At 46.4% G+C, this 21,417-nt stretch overlaps 1 protein-coding gene and 1 long non-coding RNA gene across 3 annotated transcripts in view; one reads left to right on the top strand and one right to left on the bottom strand.

Moving 5' to 3' along the window:
• The window catches only part of CYTH1 (cytohesin 1), a 72,954-nt gene extending 55,162 nt beyond the window's left edge, over positions 1 to 17,792 (bottom strand). The window contains exons 1-2 of one of the 2 annotated variants that reach the window (XM_043905341.1): positions 17,645 to 17,775; positions 6,214 to 6,339 (exon numbers count right to left, since the gene is read on the bottom strand). In XM_043905341.1, coding sequence (XP_043761276.1) covers positions 6,214 to 6,247 — 34 coding nt within the window. In that variant the 5' untranslated portion in view covers positions 6,248 to 6,339; positions 17,645 to 17,775. Of the gene's footprint in view, positions 1 to 6,213; positions 6,340 to 17,644 lie in introns of both variants that reach the window. The other variant, XM_043905343.1, reaches the window with a different exon arrangement.
• A 304-nt stretch (positions 17,793 to 18,096) lies between these two features.
• On the top strand, positions 18,097 to 20,459 carry LOC122693483. Its single transcript, XR_006340911.1, has 3 exons — positions 18,097 to 18,187; positions 19,702 to 19,810; positions 20,271 to 20,459. It is a non-coding gene; the product is annotated as an uncharacterized LOC122693483 (long non-coding RNA).
• The last annotated feature ends 958 nt before the right edge of the window (positions 20,460 to 21,417 follow it).

Below are 21,417 nucleotides of genomic sequence, written 5' to 3'. Positions count from 1 at the left end.
CTGCAAACGAAGGCTCAGAGGGCTGCTGGCACCCCGTGTTCCTCACATGGGGTTTACACAATGACCTGAGGGAATCTGACATCACAACCATTAAATTAAGCAGTACTAACAATCAGGACAGAAAACGGTCTATAATAAGGTACTAGGTGGACTAAATCGCCGGCTAGCCACGTTGCAATTATGAAAGGACTAATTTCCCAGCTCTAAGTTAAATTACTTTTAACTCCCACCATCTAACTCATCTGGGGACATAACTCACTGATTCTTTAGAATAATCTTTAATTAATACCTTAATTCCAAAGTAGAAAACTTTCTGCCTGGTAGTTCAAATGCCAAAAACCCCTAAACAACAGAATTGTTCTAAAAAGATTTTACAGAATAATTCCTTTTAAAATAAATATTTAACTCCCACTTCCCTCTTTTTGAAAGATTTACACTTTGAGTACCAGTGGCACAAGCAACGCAGTGGGTGGCAGAGGCCTGACTGGTGCCTTGAGAGGGCGCCCGTCCTCTGGCTGCACTGGAAGAAGGAGTAAGGTGACCATCAAAGGCGTGTCCACGCTGTGTCTGTCTCACAAACATCATGGACAAAAGCCACGAGCTACCAGGAAGCAGCTTACCTAGATACACAGAGCAACTCTGCAAGGCACGCACAGGATACAGGGAGACCCTTCCTGAGGGCCGCCCCGCCCCCACTCCGACTCTGCTGTGCTCTTGGGTGCATTTGCCCACCCCCAAGAATTTATACTTAGAAATTTTTGTGTGAAGCTTTCTCTTCAATTTTAAGGAAGCACAGAATTGTGTATAAGAACAGGAAAAAAATTTTTTTTCATTTATTTTGTAATTGTTTCAAGTTTTATTGTCACTGTTTTTTCTAGGAAAATCCAGTATTTTTTAACTGATGCAAAATGATAATATACTAAAACACACTTTAACTGATTTGCATATTATACTTACATTAAATAAAAGCTTTTCTGAGACATTTTAAACTAGTTACATACTACTTGTACATACCATTTCTTACATATAATAAAACATTTTTTAGGAGAAAAGGAAAACCCTACCATACAACCCAGCCATTCCATCCACGGGTATTAACCCAACAGAAATGAAACACATCCACACAATGACTTTACACGACAGCTCACGGCAGCTTTATTCACAACGGCCTCAAACCAGAAACAATGCACACGATCAGGACAGGTGACTGGATAAATACAGACAGTGGGACACCACTCCGTAGTAAAGAGGAAAGACGGACCTCCCAACAATGACCTCAATCACTTCATGCTGAGGGAGGGCCAGATACAGTAGAGAATACTCTGTATGATTCCATTTATACAATTCTGGGGGACACAAACTAATATATAGTGACAAAAAGATCCAGGGTGCCTAGGGTGGAGGGAGGGATGGGCTGCAAATGAACCTGAAGAACCTTTTCAGAGAAATGTTCTGTATCTTGACTGTGATAGCAGTTTCAATGGTGTATAAATCTGCCAAATATATCTCATCAGACTGTACTTCAAATGGACACAGTGTATTGTATATAAATTATACCTCAATAATTTTTTAGAAAACTACAATAGGGGGGAACCAGAAAAGTTTTTAGCAAAAAGATAAATGGAAATGAATGTGTTTATTATCACTAAGTAAGCTGTTTCAACATCACCTTTGGTATCCTAGCATCTGTGGCGGCCCTACCAAGCCCTCCAGTGTGGCCACAGATGACAGCCATCACTTCACTCTCCAGGCTCCTGCTGTGTGTCCCCCCCCGCCCCTGACTGATGTACACAGAGCATCTCACTGGACCTTTCACAATGACCTGCAAGGCAGGTGAGACTGTGTCTTTACCCCAAGTCTGTGCCCCTGAGAGAAGACAAGATAATTTGCCCAAGGCATAAGGTGGCCTTCGGCCAAAGGGTAAAAATTAAGGCTGACAGATGAAAGATCCATGACAATGCATTTTGCTCTTTTTCTGTTTTTGGCCATAGCATGTGGCTTATGGGATCTTAGTTCCCCAATCAGGGACCAAAGCCAGACCCTTGGCAGTGAAGGCAGAGTCCTGACCACTGGACCGCCAGGGAATTCCCAGTCAGTGCACGTTGTAAAGAGCAGTAAGAGGCAAAGTTACCAGGCCAAGTTTAAGCTTCTTTCCACCAGAAAGTCCCTAACAGGCACTGTTCTCCCTATCCTCACACAAAAGGATTCTAAAACCTATCCGTTCAGGATTAAATTGTGGTTTGTGTAGACTCACTTTCAAAAGTCTTTAACACAATTTGTGGATGCAGATGTCTTATAAAAAGGCCGTCAGTTGCAAGGGGACACAGGAGTACTGAAAAGTCAGGAACACAAAGTTCAACTGCTGACCTGTGTCCAATAAACACAGGGTGGGAAGCAGATGAGTTCTCATCCTTGCTTAACTCTTAAGAAACCTTCATCTGAACTCCACATACAGTTGGATGAAACATACACTATCCAGAAAAACCAGCTCCCTTTCTTACTTAAAGGTCAAAGTTCTCCTTCCACCTAGAATGCCAGGTCCCTGAGATTTCATGTCTAAATCCCAAGACCCACAGAGTGCCCAGCTTCTAGTTTGTCCTCAATAAATATCTGTTGACTAAATTAACAAGAAATGACCTGGGAAAGAAGCTGCTATAAATCCCATTCTGATTTATACGAACACCAGTCCGAGGTCTTAGAATAAAGCTACCCTACCAACACTGTGAAGAGAGAGAAAATATTTAAAAGTTACATTAAAAAACAATTCAATGTTTAGAAGGATAAATTAATAAATATTATCATATATATCATAGTGTGAAATGTAAATGTGACAGAACTTTCTGGAAAATCACTTGGAAGTACATATCAAGAGACTAAAAAATAGTTTTTAGTCACTGGCCTAGTGATTTCACTTACAGAAGTCTAGACTAAGAAAACAATTAGAAACGTGGGCAAAGCTTTACCAACAATGATATTATAGGGTTAACCTGCTACACAACAGAGAGGAAACTTCTAAATGACCAACAAGAAAGAACAAGTAATCAAATCATGGGGCAACCATATTATACAGCCTTGGGCAGAGTCAGGCCACCATGGGGCCTGAGCATCCCTGCACATACTCTGTCACAGCTGGTCAGCCAAGGAGGCCACAGCGCGACTAGGTGGCTCCCGGGGAGGGCTGGCTTGTCTGCTGCGGAAGGTGCTAAGCCCCAGGCAGCTGGTTCCTCAGCTGCAGACTAACCCAGTTCAAGCGTGGCCATCATCTGGGCTCACCTTGTCACCCCATGGGCCTTGGTGTCGGGGAAGCAGCACTTCCAGCCTGGGTTCCGGTTTCTGCTGGGCTCCATGTGACAAACTGTCTGACCAAGTGAGGCCTGCTCCCTGCCTCCAGCCCCCACGGAGCCGAGGGGAGACAGCCAGTGGCCGGCACCTCCTTTGGAATCTTGCTTCTCCTGCCATCCCTGTGAGGATGGGGTCCTTCCCCAGTAGATGCCACCAAAAAACTCATCCATATATACGCTTTAAGGGCAGAGAAAAATATTTATCTTTCTTAAAAAAGCTACAAAACATTCCACAGAACAACTGGAACTAATTTTTAAACTTTTTGTTATCATTGTTGTAAATAAAATCCACACATATAATCCCCGAGCTTCAGTTGATCTAGTAATTTCAAATTTCTCCTTATCAAATTTTATACTTTACTTTTCTTCCAGCTGTTATATGTAAATTACTTTCACATGCATTGTCTTATTTGACCTTGCAACAACTCTGCAGGGTAGAAAAGATACCACTGTCTATATTTTCAGGGGACTTGGTGATGCCAAGTGACTTGCCCAAGATCAAAGGGCCCTTAGAGACAGTACCAGACCCAGAGGCCAGGCTCCATGCCCAGTGCTCTTTCTACCACGTCACCTGCTCAGCACTATATAACCCGACTGCTGAACTGTGATCAATGGAGTGGATGCCCTCCTCCTCCTCCTCTTTGCTAATCCACTTCCCTTCAAGGTGGGAACTTTTCTGGGCAGCTGCTCTGTCTTCTATTTCACTGATTTCTGCTCTTTTATATCTTCCTTCTGCTTGCTTTGATCTCATTTTCTCTTTTTTGCTAGTCTCTTAAGATTGAAGCTGAGGTTTAAACTTATTTTTTAAATCCTACATTTTCCAAGAAGGACTTAAGGTCAGTGGACATGTAGGAATATACATTAAAAAAAAAAAAAGACTGAAAGGAAACTACACCAAAATGTTTGTGGTGATGGGTCCACAGGAGTTCATTACATTCTTCCATCCACTTGTGCATGTGTTTTAAAGTCTTACACAACGTTAACTTTTCAAAGCTCATCCAAGTAAGAAGGACATCACAATTACAGCCAGCCTAGCACAGCCAGACTGTCTACCACCACCCTCGGAGAGGCTGAGAGCCGCTCAGAAGCTGCTCTGGCAGGTGACTGGGCCTCAGCCCTTCCACAGACCTCACATGCCTGGCAATCCACGTCCCGAGAGAGAGAGAGGGGAAGACTCTTTTCAGGTCACTTCCTCTGCTGTGCAGATCAGGACTCCAGGATGTTGTCTGCCCAGCAGCTGCCCAGCAACTGAGCAACACACAAGGAAGGTGTCTTTCTAAAAGGAGTAAAAACTAAAACCACACAGACACTTGAGGAAGCTGAAGCAGGGAGGCAGATGAACTTGGTAGCTATAATAGAGGAGTAAAAATAAAACCCAAGCTTGGTTATTTTTTGCTTCTTTGATCCGCGAAGCCTTTTCTTACGAACCTCTGCTTGAAAGCTCAAAACCCTCTAAGGGGAATTCTGAATGGCCTAAAGCAAAACCACATCAATTAGATGGTTACAGTTGGGAAAAAACTGCATTTAACACTCAGTCAATCCTTCCTATAATCCTGGACACAAATCCCCCACCATCATTTCAAACAAACACAGGAAATAAAGGGAACCATCTCTAACCCAAGACAGGACCAAGCAACGTGACCTCAAGGAGAGCAGCACAAGCTTCCCAAGAATTGGTCTTCTACATCTGGGCTCCTGAATTCAGGTGCTTTGAAAATATGTGTGTGCACGTGTGCACGTGTGCGTGTGTATGTGTGTCTGTACTCATTCACTCATCCCTGGATCCTACCCTGGAGGATCCTGGTTCATTAGCCATGGCTAGAGCAGGGCCCCAGAGTAAATTGCTTTTTAAAATGACCCATGCGATGCTGTAGATAAGCCAGGTATGGGAAGCACTATTCTAACCCCTATTTACTAGATTCCCAACTTCAGGTGGGCAGGTAAACAAGCAACTTTCTAAATTTCAGTCTGACTCCTGCAGTAACTCAGAAGCACACATCCTTCCTCACGTGGTCTCCTACATGTGAGATCCCCTGACTTTCGCATCCAAAGGGTTCTAAGGTTCTTATTTTCTCCAAGCTGCAGATCTCCAAGAGCAATTCAGTCTCACAAGGACTGCTTTCTTCACTTCTGCTGCACAGGCAGGAATCGGGGGATGATGTGCAACATATTTTTGTGTGGAAATCAACTGACCTTGAGGTAACACAGAGAACTAAAATCATGCAAACTTCCTAGAGCCTCGTAGAACCCTTTAAAAGTCAAAAGTGACTTTTAACTATAGGCTTTTCTCTGTCAATCATATTTTTACTAGAATGACAAGTTGCTGTGCTGTGCTGAGTCGCTCAGCCGTGTCTGACTCTTTGTGACCTCATGGACTGTAGTCCACCAGGCTTCTCTGTCCAAGGGGATTCTCCAGGCAAGAATACTGGAGTGGATTGCCATGCACTCCTCCAGGGGATCTTCCCAAACCAGAGATCAAACCCAGGTCTCCCGCATTGTGGGTGGATTCTTTACCATCTGAGCTACCAGAAACACTCAAAAATACTGAAGTGGGTAGCCTATCCCTTCTGCAGGAGAACTTCCTGACCCAGGAATCAAACTGGGGTCTCCTGCATCGCAGGTGGATTCCTTACCAGCTGAGCTACCCAGAAAGTCCATAAAGATATGTTACTTTTATAATTTTTTAAAGTAGAAATTTAAATTCCTCTTATTAAAAAAGTTGTACGTATACATATTTATATGTTTGAGAAAATGAAAAATTGACAACAAGGTCAAAAAAGGGAAAGAACAGTAGTATTTAGCCAAAAATTCAGTTCCATAGGAAATTAAACCAAATGAGCCTTTAACATGAATTTGTGAAAGAGTGTCACACCTCGCCTGCTTCCTCTACATGAGATGCCCATCATGTGACACGAAGAACAAAAGCAGGTCAAGATCTTCTACAACAAGGAACTCCTTTTTCCTAACAAGCTCCGTTGTTCAGGGATGTTTTCATTACCTGAAACCAAAAGAAAAAAAAAAATTCTCTTTGCTACCAAATTAAGTATCAACACAAAAACATTCAAGAACAGGCAGCAACAACTGAAGACATTCTCTGTTCTAGCAGTCTGATGATAAACAGGGCTGCTGAGGAGCAGAAACAGGACACACAGGTCAGAGTGTGCTGCTGCTCTGCACGTGTGCTACCTCTGAAAGAGAAATTCTCTTCCAGGATGAGAAATGCTTAAAGCAATTAGAAAAAGTCCACACAATACTGCAGTCCTTTCTATCCACATGGAACATCTCAAGAAGAAAGAGGTCCCGCCTCACAAGAAACAGCCAAGGAACAAAATCACTAGGGTGATCTGGTCTGCAGAACAGACCCCAGATCTGCGGATCTGGTAAATTCCATGGTGAAGGGGAATTAACATTGCAGATGGAATTAAGGTTGCTAATCAGGTGACCTAGAGATGGAGAGATTATCCTGGATTATCTGGGTAGGCACAATATGATCACAAGACTGCTTGAAAGTGGAAGTGGGGGCGGGGGGGGGGGTGGGATGAGGAAGTGGGGCAGAGTCAGCATCAGCGGGATGAGATGTGAGAAAGCCTTGACCAGTCATTGCTGGTTTTGAGGATGTCATGAGAGGAATAAAAGAGAACAAAATGAATGAAAAAGATGTAACAGGGCCATGAGCCAAGGGATGCAGATAGCTTCGACAGGGTGGAAAAGGCAAGGACATGGATTCTCCTCTGGAGCCTCCAGAAGAAACAAAGCTGACACCCTGATTTCAGCCCTGAGACCCATTCCAGACTGTGACCCCCAGGACAACAAAACAAATTAGCATGGTTTTAAGCCATTCAATGCATGATACTTTGTTACAATAGCCATAAAAAACTAATACAGTGAAGCCACTTCTTTTGTCTATCATGCGGACAGCCTGTCCAGAAAAGGTCCAAGTCAAAGCAGCATCCTACTAACATGTCCAGTTGTCTTCCTGATTTTTAAAATCACACACAAAAAAACAATTACCAATTTTTAATCCATGTCACATAAACCACTAAGCTACTAATGGCTCAGTGGGTAAAGAACCTGCCTGCAAAGCAGGAGACACAGGAGATGCGGGTTTGACCCCTGGGTCGGGAAGATCCCCTGGAGAAGGAAATGGCAAACCACTCCAGTATTCTTGCCTGGAAAATCCCATGGTCAGAGGAGCCTGGCAGGCTACAGTGCCAAAGGTCATAAAGAGTCGGACACGACTGAGTGGCTAAGCACTCTGTGCACACCAATCCTTGTCAAGAGGCATACATTTGTCAAATACCTAATACTTCCTAACTCACACCAGAAATCACCTTACTGTAGGTGATAGTAGCCCTCTTAAAGAATTTTCTTGCCACAGTCATCTTTCAAGAACAGAATAATCATATGCTTTGTTCAAAATATCCTTTTAAGGTTTGTATTGAAATCTCTGAATGCATAGAAATTGTACTCATAACCCTCCCAGCAAGCTGGCAGTGAGAAACTCCCTAACTGGTTATCACCACAACCAGCTGCAGCAAGAACCAAGCCCCCAAATAAACCACAAAACACAGAAGAACGAACCGAGACAGCGCACGTGTGAGGCAAGAGGGCTAAATTCTAATTTCAACAGCTTGCGAGTTGACAGGAACAATCCTGGCCCCCTACATTGGGAATGCAGAGTCTTAGCCACTGGACCACTAGGAAGTCCCCATGAAACACCGTCCTCGTGCAGGCACTTCCACAGCTGAGCTGAGAGCAGTCAAATGACCAAAGGCTGGCTTTAAAAACTTCTCACAAACGCCATCATAAATCAGCATGCTCGCTTAGGAATCTAGGCCCCAAAGTCTTTTTCAGTCCGCAGAGCTAACTAAGTCTTGCACCAGAACCCTCGGTGATCCCTCCAGGGGACGGTCTAACAGACAGCCCCTGACAGGAGGCACAGTGATGAAGTCAGAGTGGTGAGATGGATGCTGGATGAATGCCAACACTGCCACTTCCGTGAAGAAACACTGTGCCTCCACAGCCGTCTCCCGCTTCACTGCTGAGCTTCCTCTCTCAGTAGCTCCTACTATTTCATCGTAAACGGTGAGAGGTGAAGAGCCACACCAGAGGGCCCTGGAAATGGCGGACAGGCCAGCTTCGGGGCAGGTCTGCAGGAGGCAGGACTCCTGCATTAACCTTCACCTGGTTACCTGGCCTTCCCACATAAACGCTGGTTGCCCAACAACAAGACGGGTCTGGCTCCAGGGAATCTTCAAAGGCCAGGAGCGCCACTCCTGTCGCCACACCAGCCCCCATTCACCAAAGGCCCCAGGAGAGGCCAGCACAACCCAGCAGACTAAGGAAGAGAGAGGCTTTACTGTACAATCCGACAAACCTCTCAAATCTCAACCCTAACAGGAGCAACAGGCTCTTTCAATATTAATCTGTTTAATAACCTGTAACATAGGTTTTAACCAAAAAAGTAAACGAAATGTATCAAGATGTGGGATCATGGAATTGGAACTCCTAATTCCAAGAGAATGTTTAGAAGAGGTATGTAAAAGTACAAGTATGTAAAAGTAAAGACAGAGGTGTGACATAATAGGAAATAAGAATAAGCAGGCTATTTGAAGCAATATGGATGGGCCCAGAGACTAACATACTAAGTGAGGTCAGTCAGACAAAGTCAAGTATCATAATTATCACTTATATGTGGAACCTAAAGAGTAATACAAGTAAACTTATTTATGAAACAGAAAGACTCACAGAAAACAAACATATGGTTACCAAAGGGGAAGGGGGCATAGGGATAAATCAGGAGTTTGGGATTAATATATACACACTATTGTATATAAAACAGATGACCAATAAGGACCTACCATATAGCACAGGGAACTATATTCAATATAATAATCTATAATGGAAAATAAGTTGAAAAAGAATATACATACAAATGTTTGTATAACTGAACTGAGGTGCTGGAGAAGACTCTTAAAGGTCCCTTGGACTGCAAGGAGATCAAGCCAGTCAATCTTAAAGGAAATCAACCCTGAATATTCATTGGAAGGACTGATGCGGAAGCTGAAACTCCAATACACTGTCCACCTGATGCAAAGAGCTGACTCACTGGAAATAAGACCTTGATGCTGGGAAAGACTGAGGGCAAGAGGAGAAGGGGGAGACATAGAATGAGGTGGTTGGGTGGCATCATCGACTCAATCCTCATGAGTTTGAGTAAACTCTGGGAGATAGGGAAGGACAGGGAAGCCTGGCGTGCTGCAGTCCACTGGGTTGCAAAGAGGTGGACATGTCTTGGCGACTGAACAGCAACAATAACTGAAATCACTTTGCTGTATACTGAAACTAACACATTGTAAATCAACTATACTTCAATTAAAAAAAAAAAAAAAAGAACAAGCAGGCCATGCAGCAGAAGTGGTGAGCACAGGGGCTCTGAAGTCTGAGAAATCTGCTTCCAATAGCAGTTGTACAGCTCTTCAGTCAGGTCACCTATTATAAATAAATCTCTCAACCTCTATCTCCTCACCTGTTACGTGGGCGCGGCCACTGTACCTCCCACCCAGGATTACTGTGAGGATTAAGGAAGAACATGAAAAATGTTCAGCAGTGAACTTAGCGCACAGCACACAGCTACCTGCTGGAGGCACAGTGGTAACACATGGTCTATGATGCTCCCACCTCATTTGATCCCAAGGTTAGGTGTTTTACTCAAAAGTGTCTCTCACCCAAAACACACTGAAGACTGGAACCCTCCAGGCTTTACAACATTTATTACGTCTCCATCAGAGCATCTGTCAGGTATTCATATATTCTGACTGAAATTTTTCAACTCATCAACTACCCTGCACTTTGAGTTTCTTGAAAACAGGGGCCACCTTTTAAAATTCTTCATAGCCTTGGCATCAAGCAAATGCGTAACACAAAGAAGATAATGAAAAATGAGATGGATAGATGGATGGATGCTTGGAAAACTATTCAGAAGGCAAGAAAGACAAAGGAATCAAACATTTTTTCAAGCCTCAGTAACTGAAGTGATAAGAAAATGGGGATAAAAATAGAAAAAAAAAAACACAAAGGAGTCTGGAGGGGAGAGTAAGACAGGAGACAGGCAGAAGGCTGCACTCTGATGCTGAATTCGAGATGATGACAGGATACCCAAAGGGAAACATCGAGCAGGCAGCCGGAAACGCAAGAACACAGCTAAAAATCAAAATGTCCTCAATTTCAATTACTAGGGCTGTTGGAAACAGTATTTCAGGGAAGCAGAGATCATAATAGAAAGTAATTTAAGCTAAAAAGGTTGCAAAAACACATGCAGTCCTGCAGCTGCTATGTATAAAAGCCTCAATAGACAAAATGAAATATGAGTCCCATCCTACGTGGCGTTCACAGCACACAGTCTATGAATACCTTAATCCAAGGCTGATTCAGAGTAGTTTTCAAAAAAGAGTCTGCAGTCTTAAGTCTCCCCAAATTAAAAACAAAAGTCTCTCCATTCTGCACAGCCTTCTAGCTGCTGCCCCTTCTCTCTAATTTCCTATAAAGAGCCGTCTATACACATAATACAACTGCACAGTCTCCTTTCCAGGCCACTTTCTCTGCCCAGTCCTTCAACAGTGGCACGCCCAAGACAATGTCCCTGGACCTCGTCTCGGCACGTCACATGACCCCCTCCCTGCTTCCACTCCCACTAGTATATTGGTAATTCCCTGAGTGCTGGTTCTGAATCCAGCTGCCTAAAAGGACCAGGGGATGGTCTGTACAGACCTCACGACTCCACTCAGCGTGTCCTCACCTGAGCTCCTGTGTTCAACTCTACACACTCAGTCTACACACTCTGTACCAGACTCATTCAGCTTCCTTACCTTCCTTCGATGCTCTGTCTCTCCCAAACTCTGGCAACCACATCCTATTGATTTCAGGTGTCTTGTAGTTGTTCGCCTCTTCCCCTCCACCCCTACTGTCTTAACTCAGGTCCCATCCTTTCCCCCACCTGGACGCCTGCAACAGCTCCCAGAAGGACTCTGGCTGCACCGCACCGCAGGGGATCTCTCAGAAATGCAAAATAATCACCTGGAAACAGCCCAGCCTGACCCCCTCTACGGATCCCTGTGGCACAGAGAGGAAAGTCCTGGGTTCTACGCAGGAGCCCATCCAGGCACACAGAGCCGCCGGCAGCTCCCCTCAGGGGCCAGATTCTCCAGCCACGCTGGTTCATTCTTGGCCTGAAATGGATGTTTTTGCCATATTTGCCTAGTTGGCACCAACTCATCTTTCAAAGTCCAGCCCAAATGCCAGCTCCTGCATGAACTGTCTTCTGCCCCATCCAGTCCAACCCCAGCTCCAAGCTGAACTGCTCTTCTCTCTGTGCCTACGTTTTCCTGCACACTTGCCACACCCACTCTGACACACCCCTTCACAGCCTCCTCCTACATCTGTCTCTTCCTGCTTGGCTCCAAGCATCTGTGATAGGGGCTATACGATGTGGTCGCTAGTGTCTGCTGACTGAGTAAGCCTTTACAAATAGCTCACAGAGTCCAAACCAGTTTCAGGACTACTGGAGGGGGAAGTTTTTCTAATAGCATTAAACCTATTCCATCATTTATACCCAACTTTAATAATTACAATGTAGACTGCAACAATGTCAGATTAAGGAATGTTTTTTTTTGGGGGGGGGGTCTCACAGCTTGCGGAAGTTTAGTTTCCCAGCTAGGGATGGAACCTGGGCCCTGGGCAGTGAGAGCTTGGAACCATCAGGGAATTCCCATTGAATCCTTCCTTAAGACTTAGAAAAGAGGTGGAAGACACAGAAAGCACCCGGCTAAGGAAGGTGACATCCTGACCCTTGCTAAAGGAGCCAGGCCTCACAGGAAGCAGCTCTCAACCATCTCACCACCGCAGTAGCAAAGACACAGGCTCGCACCATCATGGATAATGAAGAGTAGCAAAAATCCCCTACAGCCTTCACCCTATAGTACGTGTTTGGTTTTTTTTTTTTTTTTTGGGTCCATGCAAAGAGAGAAGCAAAACAACATCACCAGCAGTTTCAGAGGATGTGGGATTCAATTCTTAAAACATTTCTAAATAATTTTCCACCTCCTCCAGGCCTCTTATTGCAACTGAAACTGAGCAACAATAATTAAGACAGTTGAGAGGCTGTGTGGTAATGGGGCAGATGGACAGGTTTGGGCAAAGTGCTTTTCTTTCAGAGTCCCCGGCCCACGACTTAGCCTTGGAGGGTGAGCAGGAAAAGGGCAGAGAGGAGAGTCCACTGGCAACACGGTTCAGGCTCCAGCGTTTCATCCTCTGCCTGACCACCTCTCTCACATACATCCCCACTCTCCTCCCCACCAAGTGACCTACATGTTTGCTCTCACCCTTGGAATGAGAAAGCGTCCTCCTCCTAGTTCACACTGGACAACTGCCTAATTCTGAAGGCATGAAATACACAAGAAAAAACTGTTCGGCAAAATGGCTTTTGACTAACACAGGACTCTCAGAAAGGGGCAAGTATGTGTCCGAAGATCCCACAGACTAAGCTATTTATCACTGTCATCCAAACCAATAAAAACTACAGAACTCACAATTTTCTCCCCTAAAGGAAACATTCTGTATTTGGGCAGAAGACAATATATGGGTTGAGAGATCCTCAATTTTTAAAAGAAAAACAAAGGAAAGGTAAATAAGCGACTGCTACAAATGGTCCAACCTAAACCCCAGTCAAATTCAAGTATATATTTTCCCCATGCTTAAAACATCATCTGTTTTAAAACATAAATCTGTTGATTTAATAAAGGCCTTAAAGAAGGAGTTAATCTCAGTTAAATCGATGAACATAAATCTCACATGAACAGCCATAATACAGGTCATAATACACAAACAGACAAAAGAAATTTTTTTAACCTAGCTAATAATCAACAGATATAATGAGAAACCATTCTGTAACCATTAAATTAGTTTTCTTTAAAAAAGCTTTCATATGCTAATCCTCACCAGTGGCACACTTTTAGTGATACTGGAACACATACCCCCATACATGGCTAAGAACAGGGTAGCTTAATACAGCCTTTTGAAAAAGCAAATTGACACCACCCATCAAGAATTTCCAAAATGTTTATATCCTCTGACATGTTAATGTCACCCCTGGAAATCTACCTTATAGACCACAAAATGTGTAATTATGGTAACTTTGTGTTCCAGATTTTCTAAGAAAGCCCTGACTTTATGTAATTGTATCCTTTTCAATAAACGCAAATCACTAAGAGTGGAACTACATTTGGGAACAATGAAAGTCATCAATATCATAGAAAAATGAAGAAAACTGGTTTGGCATAGGGTCAAGCACATTCATAAAAGTGTTCCAGTTTGTTTGGGATGGGGGGAAAGAAAAATTCAAGTTCAGCAAATGTTAACTTTTGCCACATAGAAACTGGCTCAATCTATTATTCCCTCAAGAGTCACTGAGCTGCTTCCACTGGGCCCCACGCTTGTTCTGAAGGCACAAAGACCAAACAGCAAATCTCTCCTGGACGCAATAGGCTCCCACGCACGATCCTGCAGCAGCACCCATGCATGCCATTGCCTACGCATACCACTGCCCACACCTCACTTTCATCATCTGAGGACGGCAGGTGCGCCTGGTTAAGATCAACATCTCCACTTTCTCAAGAGAGGCTTACTTCTTAAAGGCTTCTTCTCCCTCATGCAGCAGAAAAGGGATAAGCTGAAGCTAATAAAAGCCGAGAGGAGTAAGGTCTATATTTGAGAAGTAAAGGTCTTGAACAGCACCATGGGTTCAAGGATCTTAAGAACCTATGCTCAGAAATCCGATTATTTTGTCTGAGTCGTGATACAGAATCATTACCAACCAACATTTCCGATGTTACTACTGGATGGACCCTGCCCATCTCTACCTCGAGACCTTTCGTAAGAGAGAGGCAGGCAAACCTCTGGAGCAGCAATTCCCAGAGTCAGAGCTGTTCAAGAACTGGATTAAAGCAAAAAACTCTCCAAAAATGCACGTTCACAAATTCTCACATACAATCTCAGAGGGGCCTGAAAGCCCATTAAGAAGCAGACTGCATGTTAAAAATGTCTGCTTGAATTCAGAAGTCACAAAGAGGAATACAGTCACTGAGTCCTTTCGTGGGCAGGGAACCCTTTGAAGGCAAAAATACCTCTTCCTTTTGCAAGTGAGAACTGTGACATCCAGGAAGTACAGTCATCTAATAAGAACGTAAAATGACCCCCCAAAAATCCCAACTATTTCAGGGTTTAGAAAGAAGCTGAGGGGGAATAAAGACCAGCCAGCCACAAGCATTAGGAACATCTTTCTTAAAGTGTTAATTAAGCTTTTAGAAAACCACTAATTCCACATTTTTCCTAAAAAAAAAAAGCTTTAAAATGACTTTTGTTTAACCGCCCCCCGCCCCCCACTTCACACAGGTGTTCACAGAACGGTTTATCTCACCACGTGTAGTTTGAGCCACGCTGTACGGATCTAGTGTGTTACAACTAGACCAAATAAACAACTCAGGATCACAGGGAGTGTACAAGACAAAGGGCTGTCGAACTCAGTGGTGTGGTCTCTGGGTCTGCACAGGACATCAAAGAGTATGCAGTCAGGAAAAGCCTTCTGGTGAGTTTTCGAAATTCTCTTTCGTTGAACAGAGAAACTCTAAGACACACACTCTTTCTTTAGCCTATTATAAATGAGTTATGTTTCAAAGGTTTTATCTAGCAAGGTGATAGCATGGAAATCATAAACCATGTCCCCAAAGATATAATGTTAAAAAACCATGGTAGTGACCTAGGCTGACTCATGAACCACCCATGGAGGTTCTGAGGGAACCCCCAGACCTGGCATTCTATGCACTGTTCGAGTTCATAGCACCCACTTTCCTCTGAAATGTGGAATCTGAATAGTCGTCTTATCTTTTGAGGTAAATTCTCTATAAAACCTAGGAGAGAAATGGAAAGTTCTGGAGACCGAGGCAAACCTTAAAAAGAACTAGGAACCTTTTTCTTGTTATGATCATCTTGAACCATTAGGTACTTTTTGTGTGGTAAACCCAACAAGTGGGGGAATCTCCTTTAAATCAACCTTTCTGCTTCCTCCAATATACAAAGAATATGATTTTTTTTAAAAAAACTGTATAAATAGAAAGAAAAGAACTTCTTCCTCATGTTTATGTGTGGTCAGCAGAATAATGGCCCCCAGAGATGGCCCTGTCCCAATCCCAGAACCTGGAAACACATCGCCCCTACATGGCAAAAGGGGATTACCATTGTAGAACTAAGGCTGCTGATCCTTATCCTTATTCAGGTGGGTCCAATGGCATCACAGAGCCCTAACTAGAAGAGGCAGAAGTCAGAGAGAACTGAGAAGATGCTACCTGCTAGCTTTGAAGATGGAAGGCGGCTAGCAGCCAAGGAACGTGGGCAGTCTCTAGAAGCTGGAAGAGGCAAGGAAATGGACGTTCCTGTTAGGACCTCCAGAAAGGAACACAGCCCAGTAAACACCTTGATTTTAGCTTAGTGAGATCAAATTTGGACTTTTGACCTCCAGAACTGTAAGATAATAAGTTTATGTTGTTTGTGCCAATCTGTTACAGCCACCACAGGAAAGAAATACACCCTGCTTCCATTCACCCTTTCTGGACACGAATTCATGCCATGCCTGGTAGCAAAGCAATCATTGTGTTAAAAGCAACCAGACCAACAGCTTCCTGCCTTGAGCGGTGGGTAGAACACCAGGAGAGGGCACAAAGAAAGCCTGGATTAAACAGCAAGAGATGGTACAGCAGCATGCAAAGCTGGAGAAGGCTTCTCCTAGGTGGGCAGAAAGAGAGAGGCCTAAGGGGGGGTGAAAAGTCCTTCGGGATCAATCCGTGGGTGTGTGTTGTTGTTGTTTTTTTTTTCAGTCACAGAGGAAAAGCACACACTGCTTTTACTTGGAAGGTAACCAGGGGACATCTGATGGATACCCATCCCACATGCTCTGGATTTCAGGCCACAAGTGTCGGCCTTTCCCCTGTCTGCCACTGTGGGTCATAAACCCACCTATTGCGGTCAGCGGTTCCTCAATGACTTACTCGTAAATAAACAGAAGAGTAACAAGGTGCTTCACCTTTCACATTTTAACATACTCCACAACAAAGCTTGCTCCCTCAGAGCTTAAGAAACAAACATCGCCTGTGTCACTTAGTCAAGAAAGCGGATTCGCTTCCACTAAGTCACACAAGCATTTCAAACTGCTGTCTGTACTCTGCTTACCAAACCACAAAACTTCACCACTTGTTCTATCTGCCATTCTTTCATCTCTCGGGAATAAAACGTTAAATAAATTAACTAAGGCATTCCACATAGCCTTCTGCCACCCTGACAATCTGAAGCCATTTGACGGACGAATACCCTGCAGATGGCCAACAGTTCCCAGGTGAGGTCAGCAGGAGGCTTTGGAAACGGGTAGTTCCGTCAAGTTTTCGCTGTCGGTGTGGCGTGAGGGCTGTGCCGCGTCTCTGGGCACAGATGAGAAGGCAAACTTGGGTTTCTCGGCGCCCCTCGGGCTCGACCCGCAAGCGTTGGGGGCCGGGCAGCCCCGTTTTCGCGGAGCGGCGGTCAGCCTCGGACCCTAGGGTGGCCGGCGGCCGGAGGTCCCGGCCCCGACGGCACCCTCAGGTGGCAGCCTGTCCACTCGGGGTTCGCTGCCTGTGTTTTCTCATTTTCGTTTCAGAACAAAGACATGGACCGGGGCACATAACTTGCCAGCACAGAAGGGGCTGGAAACTACGGAGAATGCCCGGGGGAACTTGAGCGTTCGCTGGGGGCTCCCCCGCGGGGCTGCGGGAGAGGCCGGGCCTGCGCGGGACAGCTACCCGAGACCCCCGCCGGAGACCCCGGCCCCGAGACCCTCCTGTCCTCGCGAACCCCGCCCTAAACCCTGGCCTCGAGACAGACGCTCACTCCGGAGGACTTCCGCCCCGGAGACTCAGGCCCCAAGACCCCGGTCCCACGACTCCGGCCCCAGAGACCCGAGTCCGGCGGCCCCCAGCGCCGGCCCCCGAGACCCCGGCACCCCGACGTCGGCCCCTCAACGCCCCTCAGCCCTTAACACTCCGGGCCCCAGGTGCCCGCTGCCCTGAGGAGGCCCCCGCCCCACCCGGCCGCCCTCGGCTCGCGTCCGGCACCACAGTCCCCGGGAAACGCGAGTCGCCTGAGGCGCGGCCAAGGCGCCGGGCCGGTGAAGGGAGGAAGTGAGGGAGGGGGCGTCCGCCGGCCGGGCCGAGGGCCGTACTGACCGTAGCTGTCGTCCTCGTCCATGGTGCCGGCGCCAGGCTCCGCGCCTGGGCTCACCGCTTGCCCCAGGTCCCGCAGCTCCCCGCCCCGCTTGCCCCGCGCGTCTCAGAGCCCCGCCCCCGGCCCGGAGCCCGCCGCCTGCCGCCCGCCCCTCGGCTCCCGCGGGGCGCCCCGCCCGGCGTCTGCGTGCGCGCGCGCGCGCGCACACACACACACACACACACACACACAGCTCAGCACGCGGCCGCGTCCCGGCCCTCGCCTGCGCACGCGCGCCCGCCCAGACCCCGCCCCCGGGCCCGGGGCCCCGCCCCGTCGCCCGCGCGCGCACCCCTGGGGCTGCGTCCTCTACCCTGCCCAGGCCTGCGTACGCGCGCCCGCCGAGGCCCCGCCCCTCCGGCTGGCCCCAAGCGCCGAGGCCCCGCCTCTGACCACGCCCCAACCCGAGGCCCCGCCTCGGCCGCCTCCGGGGGCCCAGCAGGTTTCGGATTTCCGAAGGGTGGCTCAGGCCTGGGAAACAGACCGGCGGCCGGCCGCCCACAAAGGTACCAAGGTCGTGTCCGGCCACTCAAGGGCAGGGTGGTCCTCGCTGACGTTAGTTTCGCAGGTCCGGCCAGTCCTTGGCCGAAGACCAGAATATTTTGAGTTCATTATTTCTGCAGTCTGAACCTTAGCACCCTGAATGTCAGGAGTTCACTGCCTTTATATACTTCCTTTTCTTTGTCCTCTGAATTTACCCCGATCAAATTTCAAAGAGAGGCACCTCAGCCTCACAGCGTGTCAGGATTTTGGTGACCTTGATTCTTGCGACTCTTAGATTCATACGTTTCTAGGCTGTGCCTTACATGTTTTATTTGCCTGCACTGGGCCAACGGACCAATATACCTACCTACCCACTGGTTAAACTGAGCTGCCCTTTGAGGAGCCTGGGCAGTAGCTCTGCACCTGGAGGCGGGGACATCACCAATTTTTAACTTAGAAAAATAAAGGAAAATGCTGCTTTTCTAGTCGTTCCTGGATGGACATGCTCTTTCTTGTTTTGGTGCTACACATAAAAATTATAAATGTGTCATTTGGAAGGATCACACAGGGATGGTCCAGGACCCTCCTGGGGGGCATGACCCTGGACCCCCTAGCACAATGTGCTGTACTGGGGGTGCTGCGGGAGAAGAGCTCAGCCCAAGGTCCTGGCAATGCCCCTGAAAGGTCCGGGAATATCTCCATCAAGGGGAGTTGTGACCGTCCTCAGCAGTCTGTTTCCTTACAGGCCGTTCCAAAACATGCCTCCCAAGAGACAATGAAGAAAAGTCCCTTTCCTCTCATCGAAAAGGAGTAAATGAATGAGGAAACTCTAGGTTTTCTTTCCACATCTGCTTCCTATTAGCCCTGTGATCTGGGCAAATACCTCATCCCCCTGGACCTGTCTCACACTGGTGAAATGGAGCGTCTGCCTATAAAATCCAGGCTCCCACCCAGTATTGATCTCTGATCTTTTGCTCTCTTCTACTTGACTTCAGCACAGCTGACAATGTTTTTGTTAGATGAGACAGATTCCAACATTATCAGTCTAAGGGATCCTAATCTTCATATTCCATCAGGGCGCAGCTCTGGCCACCCTTCTGGTGGCTAAGAAAATTGTGCATTCACAAACAAAAATATCCCTGTTACTCCCTGAGCTGTCTGACCCAGGCTTTGATGGTGAAGCTTGATGTCTCCCGTATATCCAAGAAGATGGGCTTTATTTCCTTAGGCAAGGGTTTCTTTCCAGTGGCTCCAGAAATCAGACACTTCCCTCATAGAGATTATCAACCATAAAAGGTTGATTCTGGTGGACCTAGGAGTTTAATCTTCACTGATTTTACATAACTCTTGCTCAATGACCAAAACTTGGGCAGAAAAGCAACTGAGGCCACAGGTTAATTCTCCCTGTGATCTGAACTCCCAAACTTTTGAATGGGAAGGGCATGAATGCTAATCACTTCGATTAGCCTGGTTTTTGACTGTAAACAAATTCCCTTAACTTACATTGTTTCATTACAACAGTGCTTTCCAATGGCAGGTCCTGACTCTGAATGGCTGAAAAACCAATCTCCACTGAAGGAAGAGAAGATAGAATAAAAGAGTATCAGCGTCCACCTGGTACCATAAGGATAATGTTTGTTTTGGTTGTAAGTGAATGCACTGGGTAGGGATGTAAAATGTACTTGACAACATGTGCGTGCTCAGCCGTGTCCAGCTCTTTGTAGCTCCGTGGACTGTAGCCACCAGGCTCCTTTGTCCATGGAATTTTCGAGGCAAGATACTGGAGCAGGTTGCCATTTCCTATTCCAGGCAATTTCCCCTGACCCAGCAATGAAACCCAGGTCTCTTGCATCTCTTGCATTGATAGACAGATTCTTTACCACTAGTGTCACCTGGGAATCCCTACTTGACCGCTGGTGACTGTCAAAGACCCTCTGTTAGCTCACGTTCCTGGCTCAGGGGCTGGGGGTGTCGGGGGGTTGGGGGGGTGTGTGGCATTGTTGAGCTGTTATCTCCATACTGCAGATTTGGGAACTGAGGCCCACAGAGGTCACAGTATAAAATGGGAGCCAGCAGGTCAGTTTCTCTTACTACCTGTGTCCTCAGCTCCAGGGGACCTCAGAGGGAGACCGCAGAGCGACAGCCTCAAAGGGAGGACAGAATGGAGATGCCGAGAGGGCCCAGCGTCTGGAATCCGTCTACTGCTTCCCCTGACCCACCCCCTGCCCACATCAAGAACTTTGAAAATGGGCTGGGGCTCCCTGCAGGCCTGTCACTGTGGTCTGTTCTCCTTAGTGGGTTGATTCACCTGACAACTTTTTTTTAAGTTGACGCCTCCCTTCCGAAGTCTTTGCCTTACATAATAGTCTCAAAAGTTAGAATAATGAGGAACTTCATTGGCAGTCCAGTGGTTAGGACTGCAGACTTCCACTGCAGGGGGCGAGGGTTCGATCCCTGGTTACGGAACTAAAATCCCATATGCTGTGCTGCATGGCCCAAAAAAAATTAGGATGAAGGAAGGCTTTTGAGCAGAGGTAACCCAAAATATATCTATTTTTTACCCCATGCTTAAACTGTGATGTTTTGAACTTTTTTAGAAACAATGTTCAAAAAGGGACAGGTTACTAGATACCGGTACTTTCATGCAAGGGAGCACCCACAGTTTTTTAAAAGACTGAAGCTGATTTCTGCGTTTATCAAAGTGAGCCAGTTTCCAAGCTGTGTGAAGTGGGAAAAGCTAGGACAGAACATGGGTGTATAATGTATTTCTATTCCTAGCAAAAATGCATCTACGTGTGATGTACATTTATGCTGTACACTCAGCCATTCCACATATATTCAGGACTGGGGGACAGTGCTGTGACAGGCACTGTTCAAAATACTGAGGACACAGCGACAAAGGGAACAGCTGTAAAGCCATGCCCTCTCAGGATCCCAAACTAGTGGGCAAGCACAGACCTTGGCTAACAGGATGCACAGGGGACTGGGGGCCACCCTGCCTTTGGGAGGAAAGTCAGTTGCCAGGGAAACAGGAGTGGGAGACTCTTCATTACGTACCCTTCCATACTCTTAGGGGTTGAATTGTGAGCCCAAAAAGGTATGTTAAAGCCCTAACCTCCAGCGCCTGTGAACTGTGATCTTATTTGGAAATGAGATCTTTGCAAATATAACCAGGTTAAGGTGAGATCATAGGGTGGCCCAGATCCAATGACTGGTATCCCTCTAAGAAAGGGAGATTAGGACACAGACACAC

The sequence above is a fragment of the Cervus elaphus genome, chromosome 5 (genome assembly GCF_910594005.1).
Source record: "Cervus elaphus chromosome 5, mCerEla1.1, whole genome shotgun sequence".
NCBI lineage: Eukaryota > Metazoa > Chordata > Mammalia > Artiodactyla > Cervidae > Cervus > Cervus elaphus.
Note: the sequence above shows the minus strand (reverse complement) of the source record. Positions and strands in the feature narration are given on the sequence as shown.